General features: G+C 50.3%; 1 protein-coding gene across 1 annotated transcript in view; it reads right to left on the bottom strand.

Annotated features, from left to right (window-relative positions):
* The window catches only part of ESPL1 (extra spindle pole bodies like 1, separase), a 470,161-nt gene that overhangs the window by 282,088 nt on the left and 168,404 nt on the right, over positions 1–19,669 (bottom strand). The window contains exons 13-14 of the mRNA XM_085654666.1: positions 7,892–8,011; positions 6,438–6,609 (exon numbers count right to left, since the gene is read on the bottom strand). Of these exons, the coding sequence (XP_085510792.1) occupies positions 6,438–6,609; positions 7,892–8,011 (292 nt within the window). The remainder of the gene's footprint in view (positions 1–6,437; positions 6,610–7,891; positions 8,012–19,669) is intronic.

Raw genomic sequence — 19,669 nt, 5'->3', positions numbered from 1 at the left:
TGTGGCGCTGGTGTTTCTTCGGTTTGAACAGGTAGGCCTTGTTCATCATTGGAGCTACTCTCTTCGGCCCCTAAGGCCTCCTCGTCGTCTCCTACCTCGGTGTCGTCTTCACCTCTGTGGAAGAGTGACTCGTCGCCCTCGTCCGATCCGGGGTCGTGTTCGGAAACGGGACTGGAGGGTATGACTTCTAATTCTTCGACGTCGGCTTCGTCGAAGATGTCTGTTGGGGCCGGTGCCGCGTGCCGCGCCTCGAGTCTCGCCGCTCTTCGGTTCCTTAGAGTCTTCTTGGAACGGAACCGGGCACAGGCCATGCATGTCGATTCGTCGTGGTCCGGCGAAAGGCATTTGTTGCACACCGGATGGACGTCGATGTGTGGGTACTTCGCATTGCATACCGGACACCTTTTGAATGGCGTCCTGGATTCCATCATCGAAGTAGTCGATGGACTGGTAAATGCGAAAGAAGTCGGTGCTGAAAGTTAGTAAACTAACAAAATTCTATCGAAACCCGATCGATAAACAGTACCGACGCGAACTAAAGGCCTTTTGGCCTCGACCAAATATTTTCCTAACTTGAGCTAAGATAGCACATCCGAACCCAATGGCGGAAAAAAACAATCTGAGGATGGAGAGGATGCCCATGCGCACTGTAGTCCAGGGGAGGAGTCACCTATCCAAGGATACTTCGAAGACTCTTCCAGGACAACAACGTGCAAACATCCGGACCCAACACTAGGCGGCGATCTATGCACAGATATGAATTCAGCAGCCCACATGCCTCGAACACATTGTTACTGAAGGTAAGTAACTCATACATCTGATAAAGACTACTAGCCGCAGAGGAAGAGCCTAGAGAGCCCATGGAAACTAGGGAGAAGGCGAGCCCACTCCAGATGGAGAGCAGCCTGCCAGCCAGAACAATGCCGGCAGACAAGGCCAGAAGCAGCCCGAGGCCCCAGGAAGGCCGAGTAGGTGATTCCTGGCAAGGGAGAACACAGGGACACCCCAGACCACAGAACGAGAGCAGGGAGAGGAGGAGAGGCCCGGGCCACCACCACAAGTGGCCGTGCACACGACCTCAGGAAGCAAAAACAACTTACGTAAACACCATGGAGAACAGGTACCCGAAGGCAACCAGAACCCTCCAGCAGAGCGCAAGCCATATGACAGCCACCATAACCCCACATAGGGCACGTGAAGTCCCAAGATACGGGAATCCTCTTTGGAAGAACTTCCGCAGCAGAGGAAGAAACAAAAACCACAGGGAAAAAAAAGCACCCCCGCAGCAGGCTTGACAGCAGCCCAAGCAAAGCAGAAGGACCAATCTCAGGGCCAAGTCTGCACAACAACTCCTGCAGAACTCACACAACAACAAAAAGGCCGCCCAGCAGTCAACAATGCCAACGGCCCAAGGAAGGCCGTAAACGGCCAGGAAAACATACTCCAAAACCGTAACAGCCGGCCTAAGGGGGCCCAGAAGCAACGCTAACTCAGAAGTCACTGAGGAGGGGATGGAGGAGGACAAGGCGGAGGACGGAGCCCCACCAAGAGCCTCTGGATGGTGGAGTCGGCCGGGGCATGGAACAGGCTGCCATCAAATGGGAGATCAATGAGCCTCTCCCGAATATTTTCCAGGAAGACGCAGTCCTGAAGTCAAGCATGGCAACGGAGAGCAACTGAGGAAGCCATGGCCCGTCCCAGCGCCTCAGACGTCCAGAGAGGAGCGGAGAATAAACGCCGCTAGCTCCCGGCCATCCAAGGCATGATGCCACAAATCCACCTGAGCAGACTCCTGGGACGCTGCAGACCCCAGAGACAGCCAAGTCCCACAAACAGGAGGAGGCCCAGCACACACAAGGTGTTAAGGGCCCGCAGGGCCACGCTGGTCTAGGCGAAAATGTTGCGTCCCCAAGTGTCCAGCCAGCGGGCCTCTCTGGACGGCGGAGCCAACAGGCGTGGCAGGGAGGGAAAGTAGTCTGCAAAAGGGGGCTGGCGGCTGAGGGGTGAATGGACAGGCACGCTGGGTCACACGGCGTCAGAAGGTGCCGATGCAGAAGGTGCGGAGCCACCGGGTCCCCGGAAACAGGACGCCTCCAAGCCCCCGTCAAGGCAGACAGGAGCAAACCTTCAAAAGGGAGCAAGATTACCCTCCCACCAGAGCCCTGGTGGAGGACCTCCAATAGATGGTCTGCCGGAAAGTGAGCCACCGGGTCACCAATGCGTAGGATGCCCACAGCCGTGGACACCGCGTGAGCGAAGGCCGCACCCGCATCCGTAGGGCCCCGCGTTGGAGAAAGCAGCTCCTCCGTGGGCGACTGCTGCAAACTAAGGCGGACGTCCCCGAGGCGAAGCGGGGCAGGCAAGAGCCAGACCTGGAAGGCAAGAGGAGACGAAGAATGAGGGACCTGCCGCTCTTCCGACGAACACCTGCCTGAGGAAGGGCGGTGAGCCGCCCTATGATGCCTGTGAAAAGGACACCACACGGTGACCATTCTCTGGGGAGGACGATACCAATAAGCAGCCTGCCTCCAGAGAAGGAGCGTCCGAAGACGAATCTGCGGTACAACCCCTGAGCTGTAAAGCCGCTTGAGGCAGGACACCGGAGCCATCCGGCATCACCAGGCAAGGGACCTCCAAGTCACCCCGCACCGGAGACCGGAGTAGAGCTGGCGCCGCACCAGCCCCGGAGCGGCACCAGCCCGACCCCCGCCGAGGCAACCACCTGTGTGGAGGAACAGGACGGACCCAGGGAGGGGCTCAAAGCCTTCCGCAGCCCAGAAGGAGGCGACGGTCGCCCGGCAAACCCTATGGCGGCGCCAGGGACGATTCAATCTCCGACTCTCCTTCAAACGAGGCAGCCGCCTGTGAGGAGGAACGAGAGGGGCCCGGAGAGGGTAGAGGGGCCCGGCCTCGACCCGGAGCGGGACGAGGAGGGTCCAACGACCCCTGTGGCTCCGCACGGTACAGCTACTGCTGGCGCCGTAGCGGCGTCACCTCGGCCTTAGACAGGACCACCCTGCCAAGTAAACGAGGGGGGCTCGGGGATGCGACCCGAGCCCCGGCGAACTCCCGCGACACCACAGGGACCCCCGCAGGAGTTTGCGGCGAGGCAGAGACGCCGTGGTCTGAAGGAGGTGCCCCAGAGGAGCCACACCCCTACAGCACCACATCCTCCAAGCCTGGATCCGAACCAGTCGGCGCGGGAGCCTCCCCGGAGGGCCCTGCGCAAGGCGAGGGATCCTCCGACACCCCAGGAGGGAAAGGAGGAGGAGAAGCTAGCAAGGCCTGTAATGCCGCCGCATAAGTCTCCATCTGGACTCTCGACACCCCAACACTGGGAAACTGTGGATAGGACGACACGCGGGGTTGCATTACCCGCGGAGAGTCCACGCCCCCGGTAGGCCGGAAGCCAGCCCCCGGGGACGAACTGCGACACTTACCCACCGGGGAGCGACGCTCACTGGACATCGGAGAAAGGCGAGGACGAGGACCACGGCCGGACCTGAAGCCGTCCGCTGAAGCAGACTGAGGGGAGGACGTCGACCTGGAGAGACGCGCCGAGAGAAGCTTCATTCGGTGCTCCCGCCGCGACTTCGGCTTCAACTTTTGGCATGCCGCACAATCTGTGATGCCGTGATCCTCCCCCAAACACCACATGCAAATGAGGCAAGGGTCCGTCGCCGACATAAGACACCCACAAAACGTGCAAGTTTTAAAGCCCAAAGGCATTCGCACACTGTTCCAAAGAGAATGGAAGAACGGGGCCCTAAACAGGCCCGTAGCAAGGAATGGATTCGCGTTGCACGCGGTAAAGGAAAAAACTGGTGTGGGCGCGCCGGGGCGGGTCTTATGTGACCTTGCTGACGTCACGTACGCGGGCAACGCCTGGGCGGAGTCGCGTGATGGCGTGCAGGGATGCTATAGCAAAAAGTTTCTGGATCCAGTCTCACGCCTGGGGATAATTCTACGTGAAGGAATCTGCGGCTAGTAGTCGATCAGATAAGCTATACAACTGCTACACACTAGTTCAAGTAGTCTGATTTAGAAATATATATAAGATAGTCTTGTGCCACTGGTAAATGGTACAGGCTATGTGTGGTAACAGCTGCTTTGTAATGGCAGTTTCCCCTCCAGTATGCAGTAACTTTGCCACACCGTTTCAAATGTTTTTCCTCCGAAACAGCTTTTCACTTGCTCTAAACTCACCCCTTATATGAACTTATTAATTTAAAAACAATGTAAACAGTTTTTGTACCACTTCCAATTGAAGGTTCAGAAAGTTTCCTCCTGCATAATCAATTGTCTCTAGCCACTTGCCAGGCTACACAGCTTAATCCCTTCAGTCCCCAAATAACGTACATGATACCAATTTGCTATGACCTGATTCACAACAAGCAGCGGTAAGGTTTATGATATCAGTAGTGCTCATGTCTGAACGCGAATACTTTGCCCCTGAATCTCCAGCACACATCAAAGAAAGGCTCTGTCACCATCGCCAAACCCAACCACGGTGCTGCTGAAAAGGATAGGGTTCTCACCTTCCCAGAAGCCCCGTCCCCCAGAAGGTCGATCTTCAGCTGGTGGTCCTGGCTCTCCTCCTCAGAATCGGACATGACTGAGGCTCCTGGTAGCGGTCGCTGTCACAAGAGGTAGAGGTGACAGCCTCGGTACACACGGATAGGATCTATAGGGCCAGCGCTAAGCAACCGGACGCCATCTACCAGCTTCTGTCACTCAGGCAGGACGATACCATTGCAGGTTATAGCAGGGAAGAGACGCTAGGACGAACGTTTCCTACCGTCATATTACAGAGCTACACTGTGATCTCTATTAGAAATATAGAAAAGCAAAACTGTATCTACTCTACGCTGCAATTTCGTCTCAGGCTATGAAAGGTACCCAGAACTTGCCAAATAATTTCAAGCAACCCTCTACTTTCAAATGGTTCGGTCTAATCGGGACGCCCTTTGGTAAGTACGAATGAGGTGAGAGGTCGCCTGAAGTAGAAGTGATCGCTTTTCAGCCTTTTGGCTAAGATCACGATCAGAATGACGTTTTCAGTTACTTTTTTTTATTGGACAGCGCGGACTGCTGGGCAGGTTGCTGAGAGGCAAGTTGACTGGCAGACCGGTGATTTTTTACGTAGACTGGCCGGCTTATGTTGGACTGCTGTGCAGGCCGGCTAGGCTGCCTGGCCAGGTTGACGACTTTGGCTGAAAGGCTATGCTGAACTCCTGTCTGGGGAAGCTCTCTGTAGCACAGGCTTAAGGTTGACAGGCAAATGGCTACTGTGATTGGTCACCACAGTGTGCTGGGCTTGTTGGCTGCTGGATCGCTATTAGTAGGAGAGATAGCCAGGACAGCAAAGCGGTGCCGAGTTGCACTGCCGAGTTGCTGAGGTCAACGGCTGGGCTGGAAGGCTAGGCTGGCTAGCATGGCAGGCTGGCTTGATCGGCTGGCTGAGAGAGGGATTGATGCATAGATAAAAACAAATTAAAATGAAGTGGTGAGAGCGGGAAGCAGTTACCATTCGATAGGAGAGGTGCAGAAATTGCTCGGGAAGGCAATAAGGGGAGCAACGCCAGACTTGCCTTGGGAGTGGGGGAAAAACACTGCAGGAGAGAGAGGGGAGGGTAAGCTCTTTTCAAGCACTCGTGCTTGCGGGAGCAAGGAGCGGCGTGCATGGCCACGCTAATTGAAAACAGATGGCCTGCGCACCGCTGCTCGCTCCCGCAAGGTGGATGCCAGCACAAGCACGAGTGCTTGAAAACAGCTGACCAATTTCTAAAGGTCATCTCCTAGGTCAACGCATGTGCGCTGCCTAGGCGAGACCTAAAAATAAGGGTTATTTCGTTGAACCACAAAAGAAGGGCAAGAGTTGCGCTGAGGGGTCAACAGCATTTTCCACCTGTACAGACTTCAGGTCATCTTCAGGGCCAAGTTACGCATTTATACAAGTGGTTTCAACTAGAAACAGATATCAGATGGGTACAGTTAAGTGTGTCAATCTTGTTTTTAGAATCTTTAAACAAATTTTAAGGGTCAGAGACAAAACACTGGGCACTGGACAGCAGTGTACAAGTGTTACAGTTCAAGATGACCAGCAAGTAAAAGGAAAATGAATAACTGAGTGTGTGATCAAAAGAGGGTCACTTTCTAACCACAAGTAATCACTTTCTGCCACATATTGAGAGTCTACTTATCACGGAGATATTCCATTGGGACGGTTACCTTAAAATCTTACAGCTGAAAAGTACTTTGCTTTAAGGGCAAATTATTATCCTAGAGTGTGGAAAGACTTCCAGCACAATCCGACTGTTACCAGTTGATAGACAAGTGTTCACAACACTCACCGTCACAGTGATACTAATTTCTAGGTCTGCACTGTACAATAAGTGTGGTGTATGATCTAGAAGGTTGGACAGAATTTGACATACCTTGTTCCCAGAGTTGTTGCCGAAGATCTGACGAAAGGCAGGATGAGGGAAGCTGGAGATAGGAAGCTAGCAACTGAAGGATTTGAGCTCGAAGCAGGTACCAGGCCTTGGAGGATTTGTGAAGGGCTGGGTGCTTGAGAATTCCCAAGAGCAAAGTGACCCCTTCTTTTACCTGTGTAATACATTAGATCATATAAGCAAACAGTGCACATAAACAGTCCATCAAGAGCAACATTAACCTCACAAGAGTGGTAATGAGTGAGCATTGTAGCACACTAGTAACACTAACCTAACTTGTCTCTACTGCTCTTATAAGATTTTAAATTTTACTCATGAAATTAAATGCTGCTTCTTGTGATTTCTTTTTTGGGGGGAGCATTGGGAGGTAGCAGAGTCTCTACTTTCGAGCTACACCTCTACACAACACAGATGAGAGCTTCAAACTCCTGTTCTACAACCTCAGTTCAAAAGCGAACATTGAATATTCTCAATAGTGGTGGGCACAACTACATTTCAGAACAAAGTATAAACAAACAAATAGTCCATGGTATCCTGGTATCCTAGTATTATGTAAAGTCACAAGTTAACCCTTTTATTATGGTCTTAGGAAGAAAGATCCCATTTTGGGATAAAATGTCTAAAATCAGCATTTTATAAAATCCTTGGATAGATAAAGGTGTAGTTATAGACACAACCATGGTAAACACATTAAAATACTTTTGTGCAAACAGTCACACTTTCATACTACCTTCAACATCTACAAAAGGAACATTCCAAGTTTTCTTTCAAGACTAATTTGTGTTGTAGAGAGCTGTATAAACTTGTGTCTTTGGGAAAAATAAACAAGCAAATAAAAAACAAAACACGTTACTTTGGTACAAAACCAAAAAGGAAAAGTGCACAGTAATGCCACTGATGCGCACAAATGAAACCAAACTAGAGGTAGCTTTTAATTTAGGCGAACAGCAGAATTATCTCTTGCGTAGCCATTGATAGAAATGGCTTCTCAGAGGAATGTCAGTTCAAACCATTGGTCCCTTATTCTCTTGCTTGCAATATCTACTACATGAGTATTACTATGTAGCAGCTCCATAACATACCAATGAGTTGATCGGAAAAAAATTGAGTGCCCAATTTCAGCTTGGTCATATGTCTAGGCGGGTCCCTGGCACTTGTATCATTTCAGCATCGGTTTTTAGTACCTACCTCTTCAGACCCTGCCCAAAAACATTACTTTGCGTTGCCTAACATCTTCACTGCAGTCAATTCCACACTACAGAACTTGAATTGACTGTAGAAGACCAAACTTAACCAGGAGAAATCTAACAATTTTGAAATCTGCAGCACAGATCGTTAACTCACAAGAGGTCATCAACCATATTTGCTTAAAAATTACCTTGCCCCAACATCTGTTCACACTAAAAGTTCTCCCTCAAAAAGAAAACAAAAATTACCTTGCCCAACGCACAGCACAGCTGGCTTCGAAGAACTTCACATGTCAACTTCATAAGTTGATAAATATCACTGGAGCAATCGGAGCGTGATAAACAGGCCTCTGCTTCCTCTATGTAGATCTAAAGAGAAACAGAAACTTAAGATTTGTATAGCAACATCAAGTACAGCAAAAGGTTAATAGACACTGGCTGTTGAAGGCAACGAGCACATGACATGACTGCGATATCCCAAAGACTTAACTCAAGTTGAAGTACTCATCCATATCAGTCAATAAGTTTGCTGCTGCTAGGAAAGATGGTTGAAATCTAGCATCAGAGAGTCAAAATAAAAAGGCTTAAAAACAGGACCAATAGCATCTCGGGCAAGGAAAATCTTAAAGCAAGATGGATCTGCCAATAAAGGTAATACAAAGACTTGTAAATACTGTGCTATCTTATCACGCTATAGAACTACTTTTTGAACTCTCATTATGCATCTTGCAGTACTGAAGCGTGATACTACCTGGTAAGCAACACAGCAATGTCCAAGCATGCAAATTACACAACTACCAAATTACTGAACTATCCAAAAATATAATTATTACACATTTAAAGACTACATAATACTAACAGGTTTAATTAGCAAAAAGCCCTAATTTTGGCCAGTTTAACAAAGGTTTGATTTAGGAATAACTATTTTAATACATAGCCACCTACCTACAACCCAAAGCTGGCAGGAATGATTAGATACAAGGGTCGTAGAAAGAAAAGCAGCTTATCGTATCGTTTGACATGTATTATAGAAAAATGATGGGCACAACAAAACCTACCTAGCAATGTAAAAGAAAGGAAGGGTGTCCTCCTTCCTCACCGCATGGAGGACAACCTCTAAGGATTAACCCCGCCCCTGCCAAATCGTTGAATAACCATTCAGATAGGCTTTTTTTATGCAATAAGCTAGACAGACTCATTTCTGTTTAGGTTTTTGTGCAATGCCAAGCCAATATTCAGAGCTCGCAAGCATCTAAGGCAAGTTGCGAGCGTAGAGGCATGCCTTCCAAAGGGGTCACAGCTTTCTCTTTTCCCTGTTAAGTTTAGAGTAATCTTTCCCTTTCCCAGCATTTACCTCACTGGTACAATCTGGATCTATACATGGTTATATCCTCTTTGCCCAAAAGACCTAGGATGAGATCCTGCGACTGTTGTGTGACTTGGGTGTGAATAGGTACAAGAGTTGTTCCCCTGCTCCCAAGACAACACATGCCAGAAATCGCAGCAGTTGGATCCCATACATCTGATTAATCTCATTCAAAAGCCTCCAAATATCTCTGAAATTAGAGGCAGTACCAGCGCAGGTGCAACAAGGTTCAAGTATTGCTGTAATTCCTCCAGCAAAGATCACTTTTATGGAGAGCCCATTTATGTACACTAATTGGAGTACAGTACCAGTAAGGTATGATTTTTGTAACAGCTCTTATTGATGCACTAGCTGGACTTTATCGCGATCTCGCCAACATCTCAGTCCACTCCTTGCCTGCGAGTGTTCTATCAATGGCGTAAGCCTGCCGTCTGGTTCGATAAGAGATCCACATTAAGGCTTAAAAGTAGTCAGAAATCAACCTCCCATCATCAATCTTAAGCAGATATCAATTCTCAAAAGCAATCATGGGGAAAGAACCCCCGGTCAATTTTTTTTGCGAGTCAACCAGTATCTCATCTGAAGGTATTGTAGTCTTTTAGTTTTTGGTATGCCATAATCCCATTTTATTTGTCCGAATAATTCAAGTCCCTGGAGGATAAACAAGTCGCCCATTGACTCACAACCAGCAGTCTGCTATTCCTTACCCCGGGCACAGTCCAAGCCCAGAGTGAAGTTTGCGTTCCCTATGATAGCTTGAGGTGAAGGGTAGGAGTACAGTCCCTTTCAAAAGAGGACCATGCCCAGACAGCAAGCGTAGTCCATGTAACTGAGAAGGTACAGTCCCACATGGTGGTTATTTAGGCGGCCAAGGAATCTTTCAAATGTGGTCTCATGCTATCGCATACCATGCTTTTCCTGTAGCTGCTAGCCTCCATTCCATCATGTGCTGCAGCTGAGCAGCATGGTAATAACTGGCTATGTAAGGTGTTTCCAGGCCTCCTACCTCTATCGGGCGACTGTGCTTCATATATTAGGGTAATCTAGCTTTCTTACACCCGCTCCCCAGATGGAAGAGTTAATTGTAGAAAGCTGGCTCTGTACACAGTGTTGCACAACAATCGACCTGGTTATGCAGGAAAACTTCCACTTTCTTACATAGGATTGGTTTGAGGGGGGTGTCCACCTCTACCCAACACTTTACCTATCTGATCCGGTCCTAAACACCCGCTATCTTAAATTTTCATAAATGTAAGTTTTATCAGTCAACTCACTATACCAATACCCTAAACTGAAAAAAAGTGTATAAAAACCCACAAAAAAATGTGTGTGAAGGTGAGAAAGTCCCTCACGTGGGCTACACTAGAGGAGCTACTGGCAGATTCTCACCAGTTTGCCCATGTTTTTCATCATCGGTAACTTTCTCACCTATAGGAATGAAAGTGTGTCCAGTATAAAGGTAAGAGGTGAAAATAGTGATGTGTATCTACACAGTGTCCCAAAATGAGGTGGACTGTGTAGAGTCGAAGTATCCTTACAAGTGCACAGGGGCTTACTTTAACAAACCCAAGGTGCTCTGTAATAGTGTCGTTGAGCAGCCTTAGGCTTATCAGAGGGGAGTGTTCGGCATTTGTTGCCTACAGAGTAAATAAATGAGACACACAATAAGGAAATCTGACACCAATTAAGAAAAATAACAGATTTTTATATTAATTTAGACACCAAGATCTTCGAGATCAGGTAAGTACTTTTCAAGTTAGCGATTTTCAGAAACAAATACGGCTTTCAGATTTGAGGCATGAGCCTCGGAAACAGTAATTATATCCTGTGGGAAAAACGTACGAGTTACTTACCTTCGGCAACGATTTATCTGGTAGAGACATTGTCTAGCCGCAGATTCCTTAAATTAGATTTATCCCCAGGCGTCAGACTGGATCCGGAAAATGTTTGCAGCAGCACCTCTGCTCGCCAGGGGACGATGTCACAAAAGACCCCGCCCTGACGTTGTCTACAGACTTGACGTCAGCTAGGTCATACAAGTCCCTCCCGGCGTGCTGACCTCAGTTTTCTTCAGAGAAACCTTTCCGCGGCACAAAGCGGAGCCACCAACAAAATTGTGCAAGTATGGGAACAGTGTGCGAAGGAGGAAAAATCCGTAAGGCAAAGAAATCCGATGGTGCATAACACCATCCTAAAGGACAGTATCAGACACTGTCTAATTACAAACCAAGAAGTAAAGGAGAGCAACGCTCTGCGAAACAACCCGGCAAAGCCAAGCGTGGACCCTCCCCAGAGGATGAGTAACAAGGGAAGAATATCCAGACAAAGACCAACTGTTATTACAACGTAGAACTGTCGGCCAACAAGGGCGGAGCACAGGAAGAACAACTATCTACTGCGAGAAGGCATTACAAGAATGGCACTTCCCCAAAAGTAATGGAAAGCTGAAACACAGCCTAGCAGATCCCAAAAGGTTGACTGAACAGGAGACTAGATCCCCAAGTTGAAAGCGGAGGCAGGAGGGAGGAAAAAGCAATAGGAGAAGATCCCACACTGGAAAGACCAGGGTGGAGGAATGCAGAGAAAAGGAAGAAGAATCTCCTGGTGAAGGCGAAGCAATAAGAACTGCTCTACATGGAGAAGCCACCTGGAGGAAGGTGGCTGCATATTATAAATCATAAAAGGTTTGCACCAAATTGAACACCCTGAATGAAGACCAGTGCCAAATGAAAGGAGGCAAAACAGAGAAACCCACCTGGCAAGGTCCTCGCAGAACAGGGAGGATGGGTGAGCGTTAAGTAATCTGCGGCTAGACAACATCTCTACCAGATACATCGTTACTGAAGGTAAGTAACTTGTACATCTGATAAAGACATCTAGCCGCAGATTCCTTAACTTAGACTAGATACCAAAGCCATACCCCAGGGAGAGGTGGGTCTACGACGGAACAGAAAGTACCCAAGAGTACTGAGCCCGCAACAGAGTGACGGACTAAGGAAAAAACTGTGGCGGTGCAGCCAGTCAGCAACCCAAGCAGCTCGGAAGAGCAAAAGATAACATGAGGCGAGGCATCGCAAGATTGCCAAAATGGCACGACACCACACCTGTGAGAGTAGAAGTGGAAACGGCACTAAGCCATATCCCAGAACTAGAGAGAGTACATAACTAAGGGAGGGAGGGAGGAAGGAGAAACCACCCCCAGAGCTGCCTCGCACTAACCACTCCGAGTTCAATGGCGCAGTAAATTGACGCCAACCAAGCTAGAGGACAACATGGAGAGACGTACTGGGAGCCTACCAGGTGAGCCCACACAAGGGAGGACGAACAGGCAGCATCCAGGAACCAAAGGGCAAGCAGCAGGAACAGAGCAGTGCCTCAGAAGCACAGGCAGAAATAGAAGACACACCAAGTGCGCAGTTAGTCACCAGAACGCGACAGGGACGGACATTACCACGCTGAAAAACAGAGGAGGGCCACAACGAGAACATGCACATAGACAGCTACGGAGACAACAAGGTGGAGTAGCTATGATGAGTACGGGACTGCCCAGCAAAACAGTATGAAGGCCAAGGGGAGAACTCTCCCAGAAGACAGAAGCGCAGGGGGCAGCACCTGGGACGACCTTCATTATAGGAGTTGTCCCGCAGGCACACCAGACACAGATGAGGGTAACACCCAGAGTAAAAAGACACATCCGAAGAGTGGCATCCGAGGCACTGAATGTGCCTATAGGAACTGTGAAAAACACAGCTGTTGAGAACAGCAGAGCTCCAGACCACCACCTCCGACCAGAGGGGAAATGCACCCCCATATTAGAGAGGGACTGTGCAGAACATGATCGGGACAGATAAGACTAGAAAGAGCATCCAGGAGCGGAGGCTCACCTTAGGGAGTGGAACCCCAGGAAACCTCATTGCTGAAGATGCAAGAACATGCACCGAAGTGCAGCCTAAACCCTGTAAGAAAAAACACCGCCGTGCAGAACGATGGCAAGGCTGAGTATAAGGCACCCAACTGCTCCCCGAAAAACGAGGATATAGGACCAGACCTCGCAGAAGCAAAGAGGTGGAGGTGTGTAGAAGAACAAGTTACTTACCTTCGGTAACACTTTTTCTGGTGGATACAGTATCTGCCTGTGGATTCCTCACCTTGTGAATATCCCCTGCGCCAGCATTCCACGGAACTTTTCTTTCCCAGCACTCCACGTCGACGTTATAATGCATCGGCTCCGTTCGCGACTCCATCCGACGTCACCGGAGCCATAAGAAGCCCACGTCGGCGTGATGACGTCAGTTCCACCCACTTTTTCCGTGCCTTCGAGGCGAACAGGTGGACTAACGACAGACTCCAAGAATACACAGTATACAATATACTAATACATATACATAATATGCAAATGAAAGGAATGCAAAGTAAACCAAGCATTTCCTAAAACTGTACCATACAGCATAAAAACATAACTACAAGACCTTTTTCATGGTATACAAAGGTGGACAACGGGGAGGCAGGTGGGTCAGTGAGGAATCCACAGGCAGATACTGTATCCACCAGAAAAAGCGTTACCGAAGGTAAGTAACTTGTTCTTCTGATGGATACATCTGCCAGTGGATTCCTCACCTTGTGAATAGATTCCCACAGCAGTCCCCACTCCCGGAGGAGGGTGTCCACCTTCCTATACCAGAAAGTCTTGCAAGACAGAGCGCGCGAAGTGGCCCTCCCTCCTCATCTCAGAGTCCAAGCAATAATGCTTTGCGAAGGTATGGAGGGAGGCCCAAGTCGCGGCTTTACAAATATCTGCCACAGGAACACCCCGGGCCAAAGCAGAGGAAGAAGACTTGGCTCTAGTTGAATGAGCTCTAATGCCCTCAGGAGGGGTCTTACCAGCCAGGGCGTAGCAGATCTTGATGGCAAGGATAATCCATCTCGACAACGTGCGCTTGTGCACCGCTCTCCCTTTGGAACGTCCAACATAACCCACGAAGAGCTGATTGTCCATACGAAAGTCTTTCGTTCTGTCCAAGTAAAAGCTGACAGCTCTCTTTGGGTCCAGGCGATGAAGCCTTTCCTCCTCTTTGGAAGGATGAGGAGGAGGATAGAAAACAGGGAGAGTAATGGACTGCCCCAAATGAAACGGAGTGACAACTTTTGGCAGGAAGGCAGCCCTGTTTCTCAGAACCATCCTTTCAGCATTTAAGGTAAGAAAAGGAGGTTTGGAACTAAGAGCTTGAAGCTCACTCACCCTCCTTGCCGAGGTTATGGCTACAAGAAAAACCACCTTAAAGGACAACAGCCTCAAAGGATAACTATGAAGAGGCTCAAATGGGGACCCCATTCGAAAGGTTAAAACAAGATTAAGATCCCACTGAGGCATTACAAAAGAAGTGGGAGGAAACATGTTTGTAAGGCCCTTGATGAACCTCAGAACAACCGGGGATTTAAACAGTGATGGTTGATCTGGAAGGCACAGAAAAGCCGATAAGGCCGAAAGATAGCCCTTGACCGTGGCCACAGCACAGCCCTGCTGAGCCAAGGAAAGAGCAAACTGGAGAACATTAGAAAGATGGGCTTTTAAAAGGTCAATGGACCGCTCTCCACACCATTTTACAAATTTAGACCACCTGTAGGAGTAAATGGACTTGGTGGAGTGTCGCCTGGCCGATAAAATAACATCCACCACATCAGGTGGGAGAGAGAAGGAACTCAGGTTGCCCCGTTCAATCTCCAGGCATGAAGGTGTAAGCTCTGGAGGTGGGGGTGTAGAACCTGCCCCTCCGACTGCGAGAGGAGGTCTGCCCTCAGAGGGAGACTGAGCGGAGGGCACGAGGAGAGGTGGAGAAGATCTGTATACCACACCCTTCTTGGCCAATCCAGGGCGATCAATATGACTTGGGCCCGGTCTTGGCGAATCTTCCTCAGAACCCGAGGAATCAAGGGTATGGGAGGAAACGCATAAAGGAGTCGTGAGCCCCAACTCAACTGAAACGCGTCCCCCAACGCCCCCTGCATCGGATACTGGAGACTGCAGAATGACAGGCAGTGCGCGTTCTCGAAAGTGGCAAACAGATCCACCCGAGGAGTTCCCCACGTCCGAAAGACGTGACGAACTACCTCTGGATGGAGCCTCCACTCGTGGTCGGCGGAGAACTGCCGACAGACTGTCCGCACGCACGTTCAGCACCCCTGCCAGATGATGTGCCATCAGACAAATCTGATGGTCCTGAGCCCAGGACCATAGACGTAAGGCCTCCCTGCATAGACAAAGACCCCACTCCTCCCTGCTTGTTGACATACCACATCGCGGTCGTGTTGTCTGTCAGAACCTGAATCGACTGACCGCGAAGGGAAGGAAGGCCTTGAGTGCTAAACGAATCGCCCGCAATTCCAGAAGGTTGATGTGAAGCAACCTTTCCTCTGGAGACCACAGACCTTTGATCTCCAGGTCCCCCAGATGCGCACCCCACCCTAAGGTGGATGCATCCGTTATCACTGTGGCCACTGATGGAGATAGATGGAAGGGCTTTTCCTGCGACAGATTGCCCTCTACACTCCACCAAGACAGATCCGCTGCAGCTTCTCTGGAGATCTTGACTGACTCCCTGAGATCCCCGTTGTGCTGATACCACTGCTTGCGGAGGCACCACTGGAGCGCCCTCATGTGCCAGCGTGCATGGTTGACCAACAGAATGCAGGAAGCGAACAGACCGAGCAGGCGAAGGACCTTCAGAACTGGAACAACCGCTCCACTGTGGAATAAAGGGACCATCTCCTGAATGTCGAGAATCCTTTGAGGAGGAGGGAATGCTCGACACACAGTAGTGTCCAGTACTGCCCCGATAAACAGGTTGCGTTGAGAGGGCACCAGGTGAGATTTGGGCACATTGATTGAAAAACCCAAGTCGAACAACAGCTGAGTTGTCACCTGCAGATGACGCTGCACCATCTCTGGGGACTCTGCCTTCAGAAGCCAGTCGTCCAGGTAGGGGAAAACCGGAATCCCCGACCTTCTGAGATGAGCAGCCACCACTGCCATCACTTTTGTGAAGACTTGAGGTGCGGTAGTAAGACCAAACAGGAGGACCGCAAACTGGTAATGTTGCGACCCAACCGTAAAACGGAGATACTTCCTGTGCGACTTCAGGATTGGGACATGAAAGTACGCGTCCTGCAAGTCGAGCGACACCATCCAGTCTCCTTGCTGCAACGCTTGAAGAACCTGCGCAAGGGTCAGCATCTTGAATTTCTCCTGTCTCAGGTAAAAATTCAATATTCTGAGGTCCAGGATCGGACGCAATCTGCCATCCTTTTTGGGGATCAGAAAATACCGGGAGTAGCATCCCTGACCCCTTTCTTGCTCTGGAACCACCTCTATTGCACCCTTCTGAAGCAAGGCTAGAACTTCTTTCTGCAGGAGAAGCAGATGGTCTTCCGAGCAATAACCTTGGCAAGGAGGATAAGGGGGAGGAAACTCCCGAAAGGGAAGGGCGTACCCAGTCTCTACGAGGTTCAAAACCCAAAGGTCGGTTGTAACAGATTTCCAACCCCGTAGGAAGTAGGACACCCGACCCCCCCACAGGTCTTACATGATCCGGGATGGGGCATCTAGGGCTGCTTCCCCGAAGCCTCATTTGGAGCAGAGGAGGATGAGGAAGAGGGGTTGCGACCAGAACCTCTCCGACTCCTATGCTACCCTCTATAGGACCTATAGAGGGGATTCTGCTGCTGTTGTTGTTGCTGCTGTTGGGGCTGTCTGAATGAGCGAAAAGATGTTCTTCCGAAACCCCTAAACTTACGAAAAGACGATCCCCTAGCAGGAGCCTGCAGACCCAAGGACTTCGCAGTCAGTCTGCTGTCCTTAAATCGCTGAAGGGCAGAGTCTGCTTTCTCCCCAAACAGCTTCTGTCCGTCGAATGGCAGATCAACCAACGTAGCTTGAACATCAGCCGAGAACCCCGAGGTACGGAGCCAAGCCTGCCTCCTTGCTGCCACAGAAGACCCCATAATTCTTGCCACCGAGTCCGCCGTATCCAGCCCTGACTGGATAAATTGTCTGGCAGCTGCCTGAGTGTCCGCAACAACCTCCAAAAAGGACGACTTATCCCCCTCAGGCAACTTAGGGGCCAAAGATTTAATGGAGTCCATCAGGGCATGCACATAACGCCCCAGAAGGCATGTAGCATTAGACTGTTTCAACGCCATACTTCCTGAGGAAAAGGTCTTTTTGGCTGCCTGATCAACTTTTTTGGATTCTCTGTCAGCTGGAGACTGAGGGAAGGCACCCGAAGCATGTTTAGAACATGAAGCCTGCACAACCAGGCTGTCCGGAGATGGATGTGTAGACAAAAAGTCAGGATCCCCTGGTGCAACCCTGTACCTTCTTGCCACCTGTCTGCACACTGCCGGAGATGAAAGAGGTTTCTTCCACACCTCCAAGACCGGCTCCAAGATGGCCTCATTGAAAGGCAACAAAGGCTCTGAAGTCGAAGACGGAGAATGCAACACCTCTGTTAGCAAGTTGGATTTGTACTCCACAGAGGGCAGCTGCAAATCCAAAAGATCTGCTGCCTTCTTGATCACCACATGATAGGGAGCCAATTCCTGAGGCGGAGAAGACCTGGCAGACGTATGCTCCCACTCCGGGGTTGTATCCAACCCACTTGCTTCTTCAATACCTTCAAATTCATCAGAAGAAGAGTCAACTTCACCTTCTTCCACCTCTGCTCGATATCTCCCATCCTCCAACACCCTCTGGGCCTCCCTTCTCGACCGAATCCGGGGAGCCGGCGTCGACGAAGTCGTACGCGGCGTCGGTGGAGCCAGAGGTACCGGAGTCGGCGGCGCCATAAGTGGAGTTGGCGGCGCCGATGGAGTCTGCCTTGAGGAAGGCTCCGAAGTCTGCTGGTCCCTCCGAGGTCGAATCGGATCCCCAGACGGCGCCGTAAACTGCCAAGAAGGTGCCATCGGCATAAAGGGCATACAGGGGGCCTGAGCATAATGCTGCGGCACCCCTAGTGTAAATGCCATCAGACACGGGACCAGTTGGTGCTCCGGATGGGTAGACCGCCCTATTAAATATGCCATACATAGCATTCAAAAAATTTGTAGAATCTGTACCTGGAGCCGGGAATTAAGGAAAAGGAACAGACCCCGTGTCCGTTTGTGGGGTCTCCGGCGTCGGCTCTGCAGTATCTTCCACCGGAGCCGCAGATTCTTCAGGCACCGGAACAGACTCTTCCTGTTCCTGTTCATCCATGGAAGCATCCGACTCCACTCGAACCGGAGTCGAAGCCTTAGACGGAGCCGATGACTGCGTCGGGGACTGAGCCGGAGTCTGCTCCTTCGAAGGAGAACGCCTCGGTGACTTCGAAGGTGAAGGAGAAGGAGACAAGGCTTTGCTCCGACGTCGACGGGGCGAAGCCGACCTAGACTTCCTGGACTTCGAGGACCGACGTCGAGAAGAATGCTTCCTCTTTTTGTGGTGCTTCTTCGACCTCGAAGACCTCGAAGTCGATGACTCCCTCTTCGACTTCTCCTTTTTCCTCCCTCTCTTCTCCTCACCGATCTTCATGAAGAGCTTAGTCTTCCTCTCTTTGAGCGCTTTCGGATTCATGCTCCTACAGCATCCGCACTCCTCCAGATCGTGGTCCGAAGAGAGGCACCATAAACAGTTCTGGTGCGGATCCGTCATTGACATCAGACCTCCACATTCCCTACAGGGCTTAAAGTCAGACTTCCTAGTCAAAGACATACCGATTTTAACACAGTTACACCGCTAAACTACAAAGTAGCTAGAGAGCACTGGAAAAAAAATGTTGCGCGTCGACGGCGCGGAAAAAAGGGAACTGACGTCATCACGCCGACGTGTGCTTCTTATGGCTCCGGTGACGTCGAATGGAGTCGCGAGCGGAGCCGATGCATTATGACGTCACACACACACACACACACACACACACACACACACACACACACACAGCAAAAGGGCCCAGCCACGAGACCACGCAGCTGCGGGTACTATAGGAGGACCCGCCTGATGCACCCAGGGCAGGAGGCAGCTTCATTTTTGAAGCGTGTTGAAATACACTGAAAAGAGATAGTACAAGGAAAAAACCCCTAGAAGAGGAGAATGAGACACGCAAGGTGAGACCTGTGGCGTGTAGGAGGCAGTGCCAGAAGGCACAACACTGAAAACTGTCCAACGGTAAGCAAATGGTGTCAGTAGACTTGGGGCGCCCAAGGGGACCGCCATGCCTGCCTGGCACAGAGCGGAGCTACACAATAGCATACAGGTACCGCAACTGGATTATACCACACCCCCAAGAAAAACAGGGGAACACCTCTTAGGGTAAACCACAGTCAGAGGAAAGAACAGAAAAACCTGTGGAACACCGCCACAGTAGGCTTACTGCCAGCCCAAAAACACATAGTCCAACAGGCGGACGTTAAATGAAAGGCTCACCACCCCAGGAATGACAACGTGAGACCCGCTAAGTACAGACCTATGGGGGAGTGCGAAAGCCCGCAAGGAGGCGCTGAACTGCCGAATCGGCGTGGGCATCAAACAAAAGGACCCCATCAAAGGGCAGGCAAGGCATTCCCTGATATTCTCCGGGAAGACGCAATCCCGCAACCAAGCATGGCGTCTTAGTGCAACCGAACCAGCCACA

Source organism: Triturus cristatus, chromosome 4_1 (assembly GCF_964204655.1).
Source record: "Triturus cristatus chromosome 4_1, aTriCri1.1, whole genome shotgun sequence".
Taxonomy (NCBI): domain Eukaryota; kingdom Metazoa; phylum Chordata; class Amphibia; order Caudata; family Salamandridae; genus Triturus; species Triturus cristatus.
This window is presented reverse-complemented; position numbering and strand designations above follow the sequence as displayed.